Below are 20,502 nucleotides of genomic sequence, written 5' to 3' on the forward strand. Positions count from 1 at the left end.
GGTCTGTTTTACATGGCTGAGAGTGGCTCCAGGTAACTGAGTTGCACGAGGTCTGACCCCAAGGCTGGTGCCCCGTCCTCTGGTCTGCTTGCTTCTCGATCCAGTCCCAGGGCCCCACAAGCCACAGGCTGATGAACACCAGCCTGTGGGTGGACAGTGGCTTGCTCAGACGCCCACTGCAGGTGGTCTCAGGGCCCAGGGGAGGAGGCAGGTCCCCACGTGCCTGACCTGGCTGCCCCTCCCCCTGTGTTGTAGCTTCACGTGGTCAGCCGCTAGGACGGACCGGAATGTGATCTCCGTGCTGTCCGGCCAGGTGGTAGAGATGTTCGACCGGCAGTTCCAGGAGCTGTACCTCATGTCGCACAGTGTCAGTCTCAAGGGCATCCCCATGGAGAAGGAGCCCGAGCCAGAGCCCATTGTGCTGCCCTCCGTGGTCCCGTTGGTGCCCTCAGGCACCGTGGCCAAGAAGCTTGTCAACCCCAAGTATGCGCTGGTCAAGGCCAAGAGTGCCGACGAGATTGCCAAGAGCTCCTCTGAGAAGCAAGATGTCAAGAGGCCTCCAGGGCCGCAGGGTGCAGCGCTGGCCGAGCGGCCGGGAGACCTCCCCGAGCCGCTCCTGCCCGTCCACCCGGGGCTGCTCAACCTGGAGCGGGCCAACATGTTCGAGTACCTGCCCACGTGGGTGGAGCCGGACCCAGAGCCTGGCAGTGACATCCTGGGCTACATCAATATCATCGACCCCAATATCTGGAACCCCCAGCCCAGCCAGATGAACCGTATCAAGATCCGAGACACGTCCCAGGCCAGCGCCCAGTGGAGGCAGAGCCAGGACTGCAGCCCCGCCCCGGCGCCCAGGGCCCCTCAGGACGGGGTCCCAGCTGAGAATGGCCTCCCCCGGGGGGACCCTGAATCACGGCCCCCGGTGCCCAAGCCCCGGACAGTCCCTGTAGCAGACGTGCTTGCCCAGGACAGCAGTGGTGTCGGCTGGGCCCTGGAGACCCCTGCAGAGGGGGTGCCTCAGAATGGGGCAGACCACGGGCTGTCCAGGACGGCCGGCCCGGGCCATGCCCCGCTCCAGCGGCAGCTGTCCACGCCTCAGGATGACCCCGATGGCAGGGGGCCAGCCATCCCCAATGGGCTGGATGGGGAAGAGGAGGAAAATGACGACGACTATGTGACCCTCAGTGACCAGGACAGCCTCTCGGGCAGCTCTGGCCTTGGCTCTGGCCCCCGGCGGCCTTCGGTGGCCTCTTCTTCCGTGTCAGACGAGTATTTTGAGGTGAGGGAGCGCTTGGCCCCTCTCCGGAGGCACCATTCAGAGCAGGTGGCCAACGGGCCAGCCCAGTCCCCCCGCCGACAGCTGAGTGCCCCCCACATGACCCACGGGACCTTTGGTGGACCCCAGGCTGTCTCGTCCTGGGCCCAGGATCAGGAGCGAGAGGAGGTGGGCACTCCGAGGAGGACGCAGGCCCCGCGCTCCGTGGACAAGAAAGCACAGGTGGGTCAGGGTCCCTGCACACTGGGGTCCCGGGACCGCTGCCGTCTGCTGGGCTGCTGCATGCCCGGCTCCCACAGCTTTCCTTGTTACAGATGGGGAAACTGATGACCGGGGCGGGGGTGGGGAAGGAGGCACCCAGGGTCACACATGTGGGCAGGTCGTTACCAATTCTGGGGACCTCAGCCCTAGTGTCCCTAAAGGCAACCTAAGCCAACTCCCAGGAGCTGAAAGGAAACGCACCAGAAACACCCAGAGGCTGCAGGTGCCTGGCGTTACAGGAAGTTGACGCTGCCCTTCCACGTGAGTGGTCTACTCCCTAGTTTGCAGATGAGAAAATGGTGGCTACACAGAGATGTTCCTTTACACCCCTAGGTCACACAGCACTAAGTGGTGTCTGGACGTTATGCCAAGCCTCCTCCATGCCGGTCCCTTTGATTGTGGCCCTGGGGACCACTCTCCTCCCTGCTCCCCCAGGCCAGGAGACGGCTCACATCCATCCTTTGCCACCCCTCTGGTGACCTTTGCAGGGCAAGGACCCAGAACCCTGGGTGTCCCGCAGCCCCAGCTCAGCCCCTGACGCCTGTCCTACCTGGGAACAGTGCACGGCTGATCATCCCCGGCATGATCATCAGGCCCATGGGCAGCATCTTGAGGTAGCTGGCCAGGATGGAGCCCGCCTTGGCGTGGTTCAGGTCCCGGGCAGACAGTGACCGCTGCACGATGACCTGGGGACACAAGAAAGCAGTGAGTCCCAGCCCCTCAGGGACCCCTGTGGCAGGATTTCTGCCTGATGGGCCTCAGGGCACGGCATGAGACAGACTCTGCCCTGCTAGCCTCAGACCCGCCCGAGACCACCACAGCTCAAGCCTGACAGTTCCACCCAGAGCAGAGCTCACTCCCATTGACCAAGCACCAGGGGCCAAGGTACTCTCGTTCCAGGGACTCAGTCTCCCCAACTGTCGAGTAGGCTACTCGTGTGGATCCTGCCTGGCCTGCCACTCCGATTGTCAGGGCTGGAAGAGACCCTGGGTCGGATGTATCGGGGACTACCCACCGTCTGATCCCCTGTACTCTCCCGAGTGCAGCTGGTGTGCTTACACAATGCAGGTGTAGACACTGGCACCAGCTGTGTTTGTGTCACTGGCAGAGGTCAGGAGCTTTCCAACCTGGGGTTTTGGAAAGCTTGCAGGTCAGTAGTTGAGGGATGCTGGAAACTGCCTCAGGACAGCTCCTTACGTAGCCTTAGGAGGATCCTAACTAAACCTCAGTTTCCAGATCTGCAGATTGGGAGGAGGGGGCGGGTAATTGGAACTGATGGCATCTGAGATCTGTCTCAACTCTGACATTATGATTCTACTTTAAAAAAAAAAAAATCTAACTTTTTAAAAATACTTTTACTGAGATATAATTCACATACTTTTTAGCCACATGAAGTGTGCAGTTCGGTGGTTTCTAGAGTGTTCACAGAGTTGTGCAATCTATAACTTTTAAACGTAAATATTTTTCCTTATCTGTTCTGCAGTTTAGATCACCACCTGCAATTCAGAAGTAGAAATTACCTGTGGTTTTAACTTATTTTGCAAACATGCTGGTCTAACAGGTCGCTTCCAGCTTTTCCCCCCAGCCACGGCTCTCGTGAAGCCTTGATTACAGGGCGCTGGCGCGGCAGCACTGGGTATGCGGGACAAGCTGATTGCAGCCCTGTTTCTCCACCGGCTTCCCATGACTTGGGACAAGTCCTTGCCTCACTTTGGGCCTCAGTTTCCCTGTCTGGACAGTGAGGGGTTAGACTCAGTCCTGGACAGACCCTTCTTCTCTGATGTCCTGTGATGGCAGGAGCCCGGGCAGCGCTCCTCAGAGGAGAGAGGAAGCGTTTCCCTAACCCTGCACATCATGCTCCATTATTCCCGCCGTGCTCACAGTGGCCGGCTCGGGGCCGGCTCGGCAGGCGGGACAGCTGCTGTCGCCCCGTTCTACAGGTGCAGAAGCTGAGGCTCGGCGCCCCAGCAGAGCAAGTGGCGGGCAGCAAGGCCGGGACTTCCCCTGCGGGGTGAGCGGGCCCCTGCTTCCCCGCGCCTCTCACACAGGCCCAGCGTGGCCATGCTGGAGGCCGGCACTCACTGCCATGCTCAGCCTCTAAGCCACAGCTTCACCCCCATGAACGGCTGTGTCGTTGTCTACAAAATGGGAGACTCCCACGGACCCGCAGGGTTGCTGCAAGGACTGAGTGAGGCCGCTCTGTAGACCACCAAGCTGTGCCTGGCTGGTCTCGAGTTCCCCAATTTTAGGCTTCCCTGCGGGTGCAACCTCAGGGCCAGCCATGGCTCGGTGCCAGCCCAGGAGCATTTGGATGCTGGCCCTACCCTTCAGAGAAGTCCTCAGCTGGCCCGGGTGTCCGTCTCCTCAGCTGTGAGATGGGGACAGGAGCCTTCCCATGAGTGAAATGAGGTGTGGGTACCACCCAACACTCCTGGCCTGCATCAGGAGCCGGAAGCATTGTGGTCATTGTTATGATTGATGCAGCTGCTGCTGCCTAAAAGGAAGACCCTTCGTCTGAGCTGCAGCAGCAGCAGGCAACAGAAGGCCACTGCCGAGGTGGGCAGGCCCCAGGAGGTCCTTCCCGTCTGTGTGCCTCCCCATTCTATAGACAGGGAAACAGGTCAGGGAAGGGCATGGCAGATCCCAGGCCGGCACTCTCTGCCCTGTAGACCTTCTATCTCTTGTCTTGTTGGTTTTGTTTGTTTCTGATACGAGAGTGTCACCGACGTATTATGGATGAGCTGGGAGATAGTGAAAAGTCTAACGAAGATGACGGAGAGCACCCGTGGTTCCAGCATGTGGAGCTGCCACCTGGCGCTGACCAGACTGGGCGTCCTGGAGGGCTACCCTGTCCAAGGGACTGAGTGGTCAGCCCTCCAGGCACCCTGCAGAGCCCCTGGGTGCTGGTGAGGGTCACAGCAGAACAGGACCTGGAAGACCAGGCAGGCAGGTGGCCCCAGCCCGCTGGTCCCTGCTTTGCGGGGCTTCTGGACCAAGGCCCTGCTGCCCCCTGGGCAGACCCAGCCTGAGCGGGAGGACAAGGTGGGGTAAGACTGAAGCCAGGCCGTGGCCTTCTGGTGCCAGTGGTACTCTGGACCCCCCTGGGGTCAGTGGTGTCCTGTCTCCATCTCCGTGTGACCGACCCTGTCTTATCCAGGCAACAAGGCCTCCAGCCCTGACCTCGAGGCCAGGCCGTGTGCTGGTTCACTTGGCCTTCATGGGAAAATCTCCTGAATGATGTTCTCCCCAGAGACACCAGGGCCATGCCAGACCCGTGCTGAGTGGGGAGGGAACGAGGTGCCCTGGGGTGAAGGGGCCCAGGCTGGCCCAGCAGGCAGTCCAGGCACCGCCAGCACACCCTCCACAGCCCCTCGCCCACCCATCCCTCCCAGGGGAGCTGGGAAGACACCTGCTCTGGGTCCACGCGTTCCCTGAAGGCCCACACGTGAGGCGCAGCCCTCGTGGGAATCTTGGGCACCACGTGACAGATGGGGAAGTTGAGGCGCAACCTCCCAGGGTTTCTGAAGCCTCCCAGCCTGGATCGCTTCCCACTGTCCCAACCCAGGGAGGCTCTTTGGGGGAACACGCTGAGCATTCCCCTCGCGGGCAGGCAGCCCTGGTCCCAGGAGAAGTCACTCTGCTCTGGGCGCACATCCCAGTTCTGCCCGCTGGGCCTCAGAGTTCCAGCCCGTGCACGGGTTGGCCGGGCCTACCCCAAAGGGAGACTGCCCTCATTCACCCCCAGGTCTGGCTGCCCCATTCCCGTGGTGAAGCCCTTGGGGGCACGGGTCCAGAGGGGAGGGCATTGTCAGGCCTGTGGCCGCTGAGTTCTGCTGCTTCCCAGGCTGTTTCCCACCCTCGGTGCTGCCTGTAGCTGCCCGTGGCTTCTGGAGCAGGTGGGGCGGGGGCAGCAGCTGCTTCTGCCCAGAGAGGGAAATTGGCTATCTGAGGTCACCTGGTGGGTTCACAGCTCGGGCAGGACAGGACCGCACTCACCAGGACACCGGACCGCATCCAGGCACTGCCTCCGACAATCCCACCCAGCCCCATTTACAGATGGAGGAGTCTGGGCAGGGGCATCGAGCAGCAGTGCAACTTGCCTTATCACAACCACGAAAGGCAGGATTATTCCCATGTGACACGTGGGGAGACTGAGACACCCAGTATTTGAAACAAACTTGGCCAGGACCACCAGCTGGTGAGTGGCAGGGCCAGGAGGAAAACCCAGAAGCTGCCGCTGCAGCCTGCCCGGCAAGGATCCCGAGGGAAGGGATGGAGTGGCTCCTGGGATCTCACTTACCCTGCTCTCTCTCTCCCAGGGCCCAAAGTTCCACTATTATGGAGTCCCTGCCTCGGGGACCAGAGATAAGGATGGCTTCCCACGGCTGTCAAGGACCACAGGACCTGCACGGTGCCGCCCCACTGCTGAAGGCGTCCAGAGCTCTACCAGGAAAGCACGCCCAACCGTGGCAGGCCCCCATCACTGGCAGGCCAAGGGTGGCCCTGGGCCACGCACGCTGCCAGATTCTGGGAGCCCCCTGGCTGATGGCAGGGCCACCGAGGAGCATCCAAGTCCTTTTGGAATCCCATACTCCAAACTGTCCCAGTCGAAACACCTGAAGGCCAGGACGGGCGGTGGCCAGTGGGCCTCATCCGATTCCAAACGGAGGGCCCAGGCCCCCCGGGACCGCAAGGACCCCTAGCACGCTGTCCCCAGGCCTGGAGCCAGGCTGTCCATGGCCTTGGCCCCAGCCCAGACTCACCGTGCAGGTGTTCGAGGGGCCACGCCGAGGATTGGCAGAGGGGCCGCCCCGACCCTCCAGAGCCAACCCCGGACGGCAGGAAGGTGGGGCAGGCAGTGATGCTGACACTCACCTGGTCGGTGCACCAGTACCAGGTGGCCATGATGGTCAGACCGAAGGTCATCCCAGTCCACGGGAGGTCCCCTGTGTAGGGGTCTCGGAACATGTGCATGGCATCTGCGCGCGGCAGGTGGCAAGTGGTGTTGGCGATGATCCTGGTTGGGACGGCCTGGGAATAGGCTGCCGCCAGCTGCTCATACCCGCCAATCTGGTCGAAAGCTGGAGGGGTTGGGGGACAGGGACTGGTTTGTTGCTGGTGGCCCTGACTCCCGGCTTCACTGCCCTCATCTCACAAGTAACTTCCTGTTGCATCAAACTTGACTTTTCCCCACTTTACCTTTCCCAATGTCTGGAAAGGCACGGAGGGTAGAGGGTTTTAAAAAAATAGGTGAGTTCAAATGACTATTTTATTTGTATTTAAAATAACACTATTAAATGAGCATTTTGCACGTGGGCACCCCAGTGTCCTGTTGGCCTCTGGATGCTCGTTGGCCTTGGGTACGGGGTTCTCTGCCAGGTTTCAGACTGTCGATTCAAGGAAGCAACAGTATTTTTTCTTGGCATTCAGGGCCTTTCCTGAGGAGTCTAAAGTGTTGAAGCCCTGACCGAGGGGCTCGGAAGGACGTGATTTTGGCGGAGCTGAGAATGGCTGGCGGTGATATGGCACTCAGGCAGAAACTGAGGTCCCAGAAGGGCCAAGGGCCCAACCAAGGTCATACAGCCAGCCAGCTGGGGCTCGAGCCAGGGGTCCTTCCTCTTGAGCCCAGACCATATCCGCCTCCTCACTGTTCCTGTCTGCCTCAGGGTCAGGGTCCCGCGGGGCCAAGCTCCGGCCCGTCGGTGGCTTTTGCTGTGTCTGTGATCACTCCCGTCCTCTCCAGACTGGGCCTGGCTGCCTGGGTCCCTCTTCGGCAGTGGGTTCTGGGGACATGGGCCCCTGGTCTGAGAGGAGGCAGATACACAGAAGCCTGGACACAGGAAAACCCCTGTCTCAGCCCCAGGCCCACTCCCTGCCTTCGCCAAGCAGGAAGCCTGTTGCCGGGACACTGGGCCCGCAGCATCATTGCCCAGGCTAGGCCGGGGCGGGTGCTCGGAGCAGACAGACGCACACCGTACAAGGGTCAGAACTGCCCAGCCCCGGGAGCCTAGAGTCTGAGGCTGGAAGAGACTTTAAAGGCCCCTGTTTGCCCTCTGTGGGATGCTCCTGGCTCTGCTTGCATACCTCTGGGGACGGGGAGTTCACTTCCTTTCGGAGCAGCCCTCTGAGCTTCCTCCCCTCTCCCAGACAGGTATCAGCGATCTGTCTCAACTCCCTTCTCCCCCAGCAGTCATTGCAGTGCTTCCGGGCATCTTGTACGTGATTTTAAACACCTGGAGCAGATGCCCGGGAGTCTTGTGGGCCCCTAATTGTGTGTCTGCACATCTGCCTTGGCCCCACCTCACGGTCAAGCCTGGAGCCGGGCCCTGTGTTCCTGAGGCAGCTCTGTGCCATACGCGGGCTGGCCCAGATCTAGTGACCGACATGCAGCTGGGCCCTGGGAACAGGAGGAGAGCAGGCAGCCTCTGTCACCCTCATGGCTTGACCAGGGAGCCCACCACATCCCCAGCAGTGATGCCTGGGTCCTGCAGGGCAGCAGCCGGATGGCACAGGGCTTGCTGCCGGGACAGCCCTCACCTTTGATGGTCAGGATGACAGCACCCACCACCATGATGAGCGTTTGCAGGGCATCTGTGTAGATCACAGCAGCCAGGCCTCCTGCAGAGGAAACAAGTGAGCTGGAGGGGCCTGGCCTCGGGAGGAGGGACAGCTGTTCCACATACGTGTCCCCTGCCTTTCACAGGTGAGTGAGCTGTGGGACGAGGCAGCTGGGCCAGCAGAGCCGGGCTTCAAGTCCCCAGCTGTCTGACCTAAACCAACTGCTTCCCAGAGGTGGCCCTCTGCCTCCAGCTCCCGCCCCCGGGCTCCCACCAGCCTCGGATCCACCGATGCCCAGGCCAGTGGTCAGGCCCCTCTGCGGGAGCCCCATCCGAGCCCTGCGGGGCGCCGTACCTGCAATGGTGTACAGGGCGGTGATGACGAGCATGAGGATGGTGGAGAGGTAGAAGTTCCAGCCCAGGCAGATGTGCACGAAGAGAGCCCCCGCGTACAGGTCGATCTGGGGGGAAAGGCCGAGGTGACCGCAGGACCCACAGTGCGAGCCAGCCCCGACTCCACCATTCGCTCGCCCGCCGTGTGGCCTCAGTGCCCCACAGATGAGCAAAGGGAGACCCCTTGCTCCCGGGGTTGTCATAGGGGTAGGAGGAGGTCCTAGCTGTGGACGAGCCACGTGCAGGGGATGTGCTGTTGTTAGGAAAGTGCTAAGTGGCTGGTGTCCCCAGGAGCAGCGTTGTTGCCTCTGGCCCTGCCCGGGGAGGCAAAGGCAGAGCGATGTCCCCTCAGTTCCCACAGGTCCTTGACGAGGAGGCCACGAGGGCTCCTGGGGGCCCCGGATTAGTGGGCCTCAGAAAACAGGTCCCTATGCCTTGGCCTCCAGGCCCACGTCCAGCTGGGTGCGCCCCCTGTTCTCTGCGCCCTGTTAGGCAGGGGTCCCCCGGACAAGAGACTGGACTTGTGCCCGGGGTGGGCTGGGGGACAGAGGGCTGGTCTTGCTTATTGCTCCCCTGTGGGGTTGGAACTAAAGCCGAGACCCCGTCTCAGGCTGACCCTGGGGCAGCACGTGGGGCAGGAGCTGCAGCCCCAGGCAAGCCTTACGACCTTCTCGTGGGAATGGGCCCACAGACAGCAATCACCTGCAGGGCAGGAGGACAGCGCCCCGTCCTGCGGGACCTCGGGGCTGGGCAGCGGGCTGCACCCCCTCCAGATTTCCAAACCTGCCATTCTGTGCTGGCTCGGCAGAGGGGAGACAACCCGGAATACAGCCTCTGGGGCCGAGAGACTCCTGAGGAGGCTGGGCAAGGCTGTGGGGCAGCTGAGCTTGCCAGTGCGTGGACCAGTCCACACGAGGCTCAGGGGTGCCGGCCCCTTCCGGCTGGCCCTGCCACTGGCCCAACTGGGAGCCAACCAGCACTGCCCAGAGCCAGGCTCCTGGAGCCCCTGCTCCCGCAGGCCCCGGGCCCACATGAAGCAGCATCTCCCTCAGAGCCCACATCCCCTGCACCTCTCCCTGCAGGCTCCTCCTCTGCCCTCTCCTGGAGAGGAGGAGGGGCTCAGAACTGCCTCGCTCACTGGGCCCCTGGCTTTGGCAGCGTGTGGGGGAGTTTGTGTGTGCGCATGAGAGAGTGAGTGTGTGCTGGAGGAGGGAGGGGTCTCCCCCCCAGGCCCAGCAGGGAAGCTCAGAGCCGATGAATGTCAAGGCAGGAAGGACTCTTCAAGCTCCTTGCCCCGTGAGACCACAGGAGAAACTGAGGCACAGGGAGGGCAAGGGCTTTCGTAAGGTCAGGCCCCGGCAGATATCAGAGACGAGCTGTCAGGCGAGAGAAGGCCAGGAAGCAGCAGCCCCTCCTCCACCTGGTCATCCTCCGGCCACTGCTCAGGACCCCTCCCTGGACCCCAGCCGCCCTCAGAGTGGAGGCCTGGTCTGGGCGCCCAACCTTCACAAGCACAGTTGACTCTGGTCACACCAGCTGCCGCCGGTCCGCACCCAGCACTTCGTGGCTCACCTGGTCCCTCAGTCTGGAACTTTCCAGTCTCTGCATCTCATCTTTCAGAACTCAGTCTTCGCAGACGCCCTGCTCCCCTGACCCCTCTGCTCCTCAGGGACAGTTATGGTCAGCCCTCCATGTCTGCAGTCCTGAATTTGCGGGTTCAACCAACTGTGCATCCACAGGCCTAGGATGGCTGTGTCTGTACTGAACATGTACAGACTTTTTTTTCTTGTCATGACTCTCTAAGCAATACAGCATAACAACTACACAGCATTTACGTTGTATTAGGTCTTGTAAGAAATCTACAGACGACGAAGTATACAGGAGGGTGAGCGTAGGTTACATGTATGCAAATACTGCGCCATTTTACTTAACGGACTCAGATTGTGTATCCGCAGGGGTCCTGGAACCCATCCCCCACGGATACTGAGGGACGACTGTATCCCTTCCTGCCGTGGCAGTAGGCCCTCAAGAGTGACAAGGTGTGTGACAGGCGGCAGGAACAGCACAAAGGGGCTGTGGTGGGACTTTGCTGTCTTCCCTCCAGGGCTCTACGCAGCGTTTGGTAAACGTGCTGCTGCCGCTGGAGCCACAGCAGCCACTGTGCGTTCGCCTGCAGGCTCCAAGGAGTCCCAAGAGGAGGCCCTCTAGACGTCCGCGGTCCCATCTGACCTCTCCTTTTGCAGACCTGGCTCTCTCTCCTGTGGGCCCAGGCAGGCTGCAGGATGGTAAAAGCTAAGAGCCCTGAACCCAGAGCCACACGGATCTGGGTCAGTGTCCCTGGTCCACTGTGTCCCGGTCACCTGGCTTTGAGCAGGTCACTTCACCTCCTGAGCTTCAGTGGCCCTTATCTGTAAAATGGGGGAGTGGATGTGAAGAGGGGCAGGCACTTGCGCCCACACGCAGGCAGGGGTGCCCAGCACCCTCCGTCACTGCTGGACCCTTCTGCAGACCCCTGCAGGCTGGGGAGGCTGGGGGAAGGGCAGGCAAGAACTCCGAGGGAGCCGACTCCCCTCTGTGGCTCCCTCCCTGGACGGCCGGGGAGCACATGCAGAATTGGGAGGCCAAGCCGGAGGAACTTGCCCACAGTGGCAAAACTCTGGCAACAAGATCGAAACGACAACACCAGGGAGCTGAATCTCAAAGGAGGGGCTGCTCTCAAGGGCCTTGTGCCTCCTCCAGCCGCTGCTCCACCCTCACTCAGAGACCTGCCATGGCTCCCCGCTGCTGCAGGCCATTGCCCGGGGTCATCTGCTTTCTCCTGTGATCTGACTCCAAACTCGTGTGCCACCAACTGCACTCACCACCTCCCGTCCCTTCTTCCCCAAGCATGACGCCCAGGCCGCACCCACACCACACCTTCTACCTGCAGTGGCTGCTCCCCCTCGTCTCGTGCCCAGACACCCAGCCACCCTCCGAGGCCTGCTCCCCCGGGAAGTGCTGGCTGGGGCTCGGTAAGCCGTGTGCCGCACGCTGCCTGAGCACCTTCTTCCCAGCGTCTCCTGCGGCTCTGAGAGGTAGATGTGACGGCCCGCTCCACTCCGTGGATGAGGGCGCGGCACGGAGAAGACCGCGCGAAGCCCGTGGTCATGGCCATGAGGCAGGGCCCGAGGCCGCTGGGCCGACCCTGGGGACTGAGAGCTCCTGGTCTGGACAGAGGGGGCCCTCTCCTGCACCGTCTCCTCGGACGTGCAGGGACCTGAGCCCAGGCCACTGGGGGAGCGAGGCTGAGGGGGGGCGCGGGGCTGCCCGCTGAGCTGACTGGAGGCTGGGGCTCATCTGCCGGCCGCCCTCGGGGGGCCCCTGCCCTGCCACTGGGGGAGCGAGGCTGAGGGGGGGTGTGGGGCTGCCCGCTGAGCTGACTGGAGGCTGGGGCTCATCTGCCGGCTGCCCTCGGGGGCCCCTGCCCTGCCCCGCGCCGGCCACCCCTACACGGAACCCCTCCTCTCCCCGCTTCAGAGGGTTGCAGAGATGCTGGGGTGGTTCTCACTGACATTTACCACAAGTTTACCGTGCATTTTCCCCAACATCATCCTGACATCCCCTGTCCCCAAAGCTTGCCCATCCCCATTGAGGCCTCCACCCTCGGAAGCCCCGACGCCCCCGCCCACTGGGCTGGTTGGGAGGAAGATCAGGACGTCTCTGCCTTTCCCCCGATGCAGAACCAGATCCACCGCCCGCCCGGCCCTGGCCCTGCGCCACCGGCGCCCTCCCGCCCCTGGTCCTCGCCCGGCCATGGCTCCACAGGCTCCGGGCCCACCCGCTTCCTGCAGCTGCCAGCCTGGGATGCTGCTTCAAGGCCAGCATTTTCGTCCCAGGCCGCTCTCCCCAACTCCAGCCTGACGGCTCCCCTGCTCTCTCCCTTCTCGAGTTCAGCCCTGCCTTTGCTGCTTCTATCACACTTTCACCATTTCATACAATTGTACTGGTCAGTTCATTTATCTCACTGTCTAGAACACAAGCTCCCTGAGAGTGAAAAGCGTGCTCACCATCCTGGGCTCACTCAATGCCTGGCGCACAGTAGGTGCTCAGTAAATAGGCACGTTCACCAATAACAGGGCTTGGCGCGCTAGCGCCCACAGAGTGGATCCAGTCGCGCCCAAGGGCATTGTCTTCCGCCCTCCAGCGGCATAGGCAAATAGTTTGCACATAGTCCACAAAACCAGAAATATTTACTCTCTAGCCCTTCCCAGAAAAAATGAGCTGACTGACCCCTGGCATGTGTCTTCCACTCAGTCCTGTGAGGTGTGCCGGGTGCATAGTGGCACTAGGATACATCAGTGAACAGAGGAGAAAATGAAGGAGACAGACGTAAATCATTCGGCCTGCCGGAAGACAGTATGTGTATGAAAAAGGGCGAGCAGGTAAGGACGCATGGACCTGCGGGGGCAGGGGTAGGCCTTGTTGAGGAGGAGGGATCTGAAAGGCTTGAGAGAGGAGGGGGATATGGATGGAATCCCCACGGAGATATCCAGGGTATTCTAGACAGAGGCTACAGCAAGTGCAAAGGCCCTGAGGCAGTATTGTGCCTGGCATGTTCACAGAAGTTCAAGGCCAGTGTGGCTGGAGTGACATGTGCAACAGAAGAGGGAGAGGTGAGGGCAGCAACATAGCAGGGGCCAAACCTTGGAGGGCCTTGTAGGCCACAGTTGGCCTTTACTCCAACTGGCCTGGGGTGTCATGCCAGATTTCTCTATTTTTCAGAGGTTAAATGACTGACCCAGGGCCACACAGTGATAGAGCTCAGTTCCCCCCAGCCCCGTCTGAGGATCAGGGTGGGGCTTTCTGCACTCTGCCATCGCATGTTGTCTCTGAGACCAGTGTCCCCGCCTGGGGGATGGCAGCAGGCGGGCCCTGTGGTCTCTGTGCAGACAGGCTGCAGCTGAGATGGCTTCCGGATGTGCAGACACATGGGGCATTCCCTGGGCTCAGCCCAGTGAGGTCACAGCCTCTGGGGGCCGGCTGGACACTTCAAACAGCCTTAGCCCAAAGCCATCAGCCAGGACAGCCCCATCCCTCGCAAGCCAAGCCCAGCAGAGGTGCTCCTCTCACTTCCCTCTGCTTCATCCGGACAGACCCGCTTGGTGCTGAAGCCCCAGGCTTGACGTCAGCTGCTCCCCATTTTATCGGTGGGTAAACTGAGTCATCCCCCATCACAAAGTGGAGTTTGAAGTGTCACTTCCTGGCTGTGTCAGTGCAGTGGGGCAGCGGTCGGGCCCCTGGGCTGGGGGACTGAGGCCAGTGTTCTAATGCTGATCTCTGCCTGATCCACCTTGACCTTGAGTGGGTGACGGCCTCTCTCTAGGTCTCAGCGGTCTCATCCGTGAATTGGGGCTGCAGGACAAGATGGTCTCTAAGGACCCTCCCACTTAACCCTCCGCCATTTCTGGAAGTCCTGCCCAAGCCACCCACTTTAAGCTTGCTCTGTGAGTGAGACAGAAACTCTTTTGCGGAGCTATCAAGAGGATGAGACTGGGGGTGAAAGAACCCCTGTGCCCACAGCTCGGCCTCGCCAGACCCCCACCCCGCCGCAGGCCCTCCTCACCTGTCACCTCTGTCTCCTCCAGTCCATCCTCTGGGAGGCGCCAGAGGGACAAACGGACCTGACCGTGTCACTCCCCTGCTTAAAGGCCTGATGCCCTTTGGCTACTTTGACCCCTTACCATCAGAACCCCCAACCCCATCTCTGCCTGCAGCCCTCGAGGCGGGGGGTGGGGAACCGGCAGCCTGAGACCAGATGCAGCGCCAGATCTGTGTGCTGTGAACGCTGGAGCACGCTCTCCGGGTCGCCTCGGTCTCCATCGCTCCCGATTACCTCACTCCCAGCTCCTCCTCACAGTTTCCTACCTCGTCCCCGAAAGCGTCTGCCTTAGAGACCCCCAGAGTCTAGGCTCCTGACTCGACCACCCCCCAGACACATCCTACAGCGCCCCACTCTCCTTGGCATTTGTCCCCCTGCCCCAGCTGTATCCCTTCCTCCGTCAGAGCCCAGCTCAAAGGCCGACCCCAGCAGGCTCGCCGCCGCCCCTCCCGGTGGACACACGGGCCCCCTCCGCTCCGGCGGGACACGGCCCGGCTCTCACTTATTTCCGTGTCCCTGGCTTCCGGGCCGGCTGCTCCGGGGGCTCAGGAAGCGCGGGGGAGGCAGGAGGAGCAGGAGGGGGAACTTCGGGCCTGGGCCTCGAGCGCAGCCCGGGCCGGGCCTCCCTTCGGCGGGGCCGGGGGAGCAGAGCTCTTGACCCCTGCGAGGTGAAGAAGGCGGCGCCCGCTCGCTCGCTAGCGCCCCCGAGCCCGCCCGCGACAGGCGCCGGCGCTGGGGGCCCTGCAGTCGCCCCCGGGCCCATCGCGCAGGAGGAGCCGGGCCCGCTGCTCCGCACCCAGGGCCGAGGAGCGGGTCAGCGGCAGGTCAGCCCCCGTCGGGGCCCAGAGAGGGCTCAGGGTGGACCAGGCCCCCGAGGAGCCGTCGCCTCCAAGGGCCTCGTTCCGGGGCGCCCTGCCCTCGGCCCGGCCCACCAGCGACCCTCAGCCCCTCGGCCGCGCTCCCCGCACATCAGCGGCTCGCCCGGGCTGTCCCCGTCCCGCGCCCAGCTGACGGGCCCCGGAGGCGACTTCCCCGCCGAGGAGAGAGCGCTCCAGCCCCACGCCTACGCCCCGGCGCCCCGAGCAGGCGCGGGAACCACGGCGACGTCGCCGGAGGCCTGGGACAAGTTCTGTCCCTTCCCTGGGCCTCGGTTTCCCTATCCGTAAAATCAGGGCCCAGGAAAGCCAAGCCCCAGCGAGTGCCGACTGACAGCCGAGGTGTGCTTTCTCCTCCGGCCCTGCCCGCGGCCCGGGGCCAGGCCCAGGAGAAGGGGCCGGGGGCGCCCACCGGGAGGGCCGCCCGCGGTCGGCAGGTGCGGCCGGCTGGGCTCGGCCGGGACGCTGCCGCCCCAGGCAGAGGCCTCAGCTCCGCGCCGCCTCGGAACCGGCCCGACGCGCGGGCTCTCGGCGCCCCCTGGTGGGCGGTCCCGGCTCCCCGGGAGGACGCCCAGGCCAAGCCCGGACCCCACCAAGCCCTCAGACTGAGAGCACCTGACGTGCCAGCATCTAGAGCCTGGGGCCTCCGCGCTGCCCCGAGCTGTGCAGGCTGCCGAGCCTACACTCCAGGGCCCCTGGACCAGCGTCACAGACTCACTGTGTGACCCTGGGCAAGTCATTGTCCCTCTCTGGGCCTCAGTTTCCCCAAGTGTTAAATAAGGCAGAGATGGATGAGAGGATGTCAGGTCCGTTGGAGGGGCCCTCAGAGGCTATGCTGGGTGGAAGCTGGGGTGGGGAGCAGCTCACCGATATCTTGGTGAAGACGGACAGGAGCAGGGACAGAACAGACAGGTACATGCGTATCCGCTGGCCTCCGAAGCGCTTTTGAAGGTACTCAGGCATGGTGACGATCTGGGGAGGCACGGGGCATGAGGTAAGCACGGCCCGAGACCACGCCCGGCGTTCAGGGCCAGGGGCTTCTCAGGGCAGGGCCCAGCCCCCTGACTGGCGCCGGGCCCTGAATTGCAGGCTAAGGGTTCTGACCATGTCCTCAGGGTGCTCGGCAGGGGAGTTGCAGGCTGACGTTGGCTCTCCAGGGCTGATAAGAGGAGCAGATTGGAGGGGCTGTGGCTGGGGACAGTGGGACAAGTCTGGAGGCTGTTGTGACACATCCACATGGGCTATGATGGGCTGGATGGGGAAGGTGGCAGTGAGGAGCAGAGTAGGGGGCACACTGAGAAAGATGCAGGAAATGGGATCCACTGGACTTAGTGACTGCCCAGCTGGGGCTAAAGGAGAGGGCAGAGTCGAGTGTTGCCCAGGCGCGCCATCCAGGTGTGTGCCCAGGTGTGCAGCCTGTTTGCCCGGGCAGGTGGAGCATCATCCCCAAGATGCAGCACGCAGGGCCAGTGGAAACCATCAGACAAGGCGCCCGGGCTGAGGTCCTGGGGACCTGCCTTGGTGGGTTGGTAAGAATGTTAGTTGGACTAATTACAAACCCAGCCCTGAGAGATCCCCAACTTGTGAGTGAAGCCAGGGGCTCCTGCCCATCACCACCACCAACTCAGACCAGGGCCCAGACCCAGGAGAGGCTGTCCTGAGGTCCCAGGAGCAGACTCACCTCCGAGGAGATGTAGATAGGCACGAACACCCACGCCAGGGCCAGCAGCACGTACGTGGCCTGAGGGGTACAAAGGCAGGGTGAGTACAGCAGGCACAGCTCCCACAAGACATGCTCCAGAGACGCAGTTGGACCAGTGGTCTGGAGGCCTGACCTGCATGACAACCTGGGGTGACTCCTTCCCCTCCCTGTGCCTCTGTAAACAGATGGCCTGGACCAAGGCCAAGAGCTCCCTTCCCGCTGGCCTATCCAGTGTGCTGGCATTTGGAAGACCAGACGTGCCCAAGGACACCGCAACACAGAGCCCATCTGGACATTGGCTGACTCGAGCTGCTGGGAGGTGCCCTTGCGCCATTGGGGGTGGACTCCCACGGAGCCCCCGTCCAAGGCCTTTTGAGGCTGCTACGCCCTCCCACAGCCTGCATGCCCCTCCAGGAGCTCACATTCCATTCGAAGCCCGCCACAGCCAGGCCTCCAGCCGCGCCCGAGCCTGCAAGTCCGATGAAGAGGCCTGCACCCTCACTGCTGGCGAAGAGGGAGGCTCCGATCTGGAGGGGAGAGAGGAGAGGGAATCAGCTGCAGGCCCACCCAGACTGCAAAGCCTCTGCACTTTACACAACTTCCCACACCCCATCCCTACCTCCCAAGTTCGGGGACCCCCTGCCAGCCTCAGCCTAGGCTGCTCAAGCCGGCCTGGGCGGTGACCTTGGGGAGGAAGACACGCAAAGTGGCTGACCCAAGGGCTGTGGATGCTAGCTGACGTAGATGTCAGGTGTGGACGCCCCAAGCGGGGGTGGGAGGAGTCAGGGGCCACTCACCGGCCACCACGTCATGTCCCGGCCCGCCAGGAAGTAGCCGCTCACTGTGTTCCTGCTGGCCCGACATGAGGACTGCAAGGACAGAGGCAGAAATTGGGACCCTTGTGCATTGCTGCAGGGAATGTAAGATGGGGCCACTACTATGGAAAACAGCCTGGGGGTTCCTCAAAGAGTTAAACATGCAATTAGCCTATGACCCAGCAATTCCACTCCTAGGTGTATAACTAAGAGAACTAAAAACAGACACTCAAACAAAACTTGTACTTGAGTATTCATAGCTGCAGTGTTCACAACAGACAAAAGGTGGAAACAATCCAAATGTCCATCAACTAGTAAATGGATAAACAAATTGTGGTCTATCCACACAGTGGAATATTATTCAACCATGAAAACGAATGAAGTGCTGATGCACGCTACTACACAGTGATCCTGGAAAACATTCTGTTAAGCAAAAGAGGTCAGACACAAAAGGCCACAGATGTTACGATTCCATTTATATGCATGTCCAGTACAGGTAAATGCATAGAGACAGAAAGTAGCTTAGTGGTGCCAGGGGCTGGGAAGAGGGGGCAGGGGAGAGTGACTGCGAACAGTGTGAAAATAAATAAAGGAAACGTCACTTAAAGAGAAAGGAGGAGAGTGACGTCAGCATCATGGCAGAGTGGACTTGCCCAGGAATCTCTCCCCTCTAACATACAATGAAAAGGGGCATCCATCCTCCAACAGAGGACATCCTAACACAACATAAAAATGTAGGCAAGACACGTAGCCACATGACAGAGGGTGGAGAGGCTGGAGGTCTCCTCGGAGGAGCTGGAATGGGGTAGGAGAAATCTTCGCTCCCTCCACTAAAGACTGTGATCTGTGACCGTGAAAGGATCTGTGAGGGAAGGAACGGGGCATGGGATGTTCGTTCATAGGAACATCAAGGACCACCAAGGGCCTGTGCAGCCTAGAGGGAAGACCTCTACTGGGGCGAAAGCTTTCATGGGGGGTGACATTAAGCCAACACCCCAGGAGAGCAAGATAGTGAGATCAGAGCGAGAAAGCCTGGAGTGCATGCAGGAGAAAGCACCTCTTCCCCCACCTGCCCTGCACCCACTCCACTGCCTGGGATCTTGGCTGAAGGCAGAGGGCTCAGAATACATGGCTCTTGACCCCCACCCAGTGGCGATAGGTGGTAACTGTAACTAAACAATAGCAGAATGCTTAAGATCCAACCCACCTCCTCTAGCAATATCAAACACTACATCAAATCTCCAGACCAGAGAGAAAACAAGTACCCAGAATTGAGTCCTGAGGAAATATGACAGAAATATGTAATCTAAACAACAATGAATTCAGAATAGCTATCATCAAAAAACTCAACGAGGTTAAACAGAATGTAGAGAAACAATTCAACGAGTTCAGGAGCTTCTTCACAAAAGAGATGGAAACTATAAATAAGAATCAGTCAGAAGTATTAGAGACGAAAGACACAATTGATGAGATAAAACAAAATACAGATTCCCTGAACGCCTGAGTGGACACCATAGAGGAACATATCAGCATAATCAAAGATAGACATGTTGAAATGCTCCAGATAGAGGAGGAGAGAGAGAACTAAGACTAAAAAGAAATGAAGAAAGTCTCTGAGAAATATCCATCTCAATTAAGAAATGCACCATAAGAATTATAGGTATTTGAGAAGGAGAATGGAGCAGAAAGCATGTTCAAAGAAATAATAGCAGAGAACTTCCCAAACCTAGGGAAAGAGAGGGAAGTCTGTGTGGAAGAGGCTTCCAGATATCCTCGATTTGTCAATGTAAAAAGACCTGCTGCAAGGCATATAGTAGTAAAACTGGCAAAAATGAATGACAAAGAAAGAATACTAAGGGCAGCAAGGCAGAGGAAAATAAGCTACAAAGGAACCCCTATCACACTTTCAGTGGATTTCTCTGCAGAAACCTTACAAGCTAGGAGAGAATGGAATGACATATTCAGATCTTCCAAACACAAACATTTTCAGCCAAGAATACTCTATCCAACAAAAATATCCTTCAGCTATGAGGGAGAAATAAAAACTTTCCCAGACAAACAAAAACTAAGGGACTTTGTAGCCATGAGAAGCCCACACAAAAGAAATCATCAAGAAGGCCCTCATACCTGAAAAAAAAAAACAAAACTGGAGACAGTGGTCACAAAGCACAGAGTGAGGAGATAAACAGGTAGACAGAATCGGAATAGGATAGCAAATACTCAAGCATAGCATTAAGCTAAAGGGAAGGAAAACACCAAAAACAAAGACAATCCTGTCATTTTAGCCACAGACTCACAACACAAGATGGAATAAGATGTGAGAAAAACAATTTAGGAGGGGAGGAGGAAAGAGTCTGAATCGGTTGAGACTAAGCAAACAAGAGGCCATCAGAATATGGACTATCTTATACACGAGATTCTGAATAGAAACCTCAGGGTAACCACTAAACAAAAAAGCAGAACAGAGACACAAAGAATAAATAAGGAGAAAACAAAGAAACACATCATAAAAAAACTACATAATTCAATGGGTAGACCAAAACAAACAGGATGAGAAACAAAGGAAACGCAGGAAAACTGGAAAATGAGTGATAAAATGGCAGCATTAAGCCCTCATACATCAATAATCACCCTAAATGTAAATGGAATGAATTCTCCAATAAAAAGACACAGAGTGGAGAGATGGATTAAAGAACAAGACCCAGCAGTATGCTGCCTCCAGGAAACACATCTCAGCTCCAAGGACAAACACAGGCTCAGAGTGAAGGGGTGGAAGACGATACTCCAAGCCAATGGCAAACAAAAGAAAGCAGGTGTCGCAACACTTATATCAGACAAAGTAGACTTCAAGATGAGACAGGTAAAGAGAGACAAAGGGGGCAATATATAATGATCAAAGGGACACTCTAGCACGAAGACATAACACTTATAAATATCCATACCCTGAATACAGGAGCACCAAAGTTCATAAAGCAACTATTAACA

At 59.5% G+C, this 20,502-nt stretch overlaps 2 protein-coding genes across 2 annotated transcripts in view; one reads left to right on the forward strand and one right to left on the reverse strand.

Annotated features, from left to right (window-relative positions):
* FAM83G (family with sequence similarity 83 member G) overlaps positions 1-6,856 on the forward strand; it is a 30,211-nt gene extending 23,355 nt beyond the window's left edge. Inside the window, exons 5-6 of the mRNA XM_023653629.2 lie at positions 256-1,498; positions 5,857-6,856. Coding sequence (XP_023509397.2) covers positions 256-1,498; positions 5,857-6,240 — 1,627 coding nt within the window. The 3' untranslated portion in view covers positions 6,241-6,856. The remainder of the gene's footprint in view (positions 1-255; positions 1,499-5,856) is intronic.
* SLC5A10 (solute carrier family 5 member 10) overlaps positions 1-20,502 on the reverse strand; it is an 82,766-nt gene that overhangs the window by 39,137 nt on the left and 23,127 nt on the right. The window contains exons 3-10 of the mRNA XM_001488061.6: positions 17,500-17,571; positions 17,125-17,229; positions 16,682-16,741; positions 15,868-15,972; positions 8,450-8,555; positions 8,075-8,155; positions 6,413-6,618; positions 2,088-2,223 (exon numbers count right to left, since the gene is read on the reverse strand). Coding sequence (XP_001488111.3) covers positions 2,088-2,223; positions 6,413-6,618; positions 8,075-8,155; positions 8,450-8,555; positions 15,868-15,972; positions 16,682-16,741; positions 17,125-17,229; positions 17,500-17,571 — 871 coding nt within the window. The remainder of the gene's footprint in view (positions 1-2,087; positions 2,224-6,412; positions 6,619-8,074; positions 8,156-8,449; positions 8,556-15,867; positions 15,973-16,681; positions 16,742-17,124; positions 17,230-17,499; positions 17,572-20,502) is intronic.

This window comes from Equus caballus, chromosome 11, assembly GCF_041296265.1.
Source record: "Equus caballus isolate H_3958 breed thoroughbred chromosome 11, TB-T2T, whole genome shotgun sequence".
Lineage (NCBI taxonomy): Eukaryota > Metazoa > Chordata > Mammalia > Perissodactyla > Equidae > Equus > Equus caballus.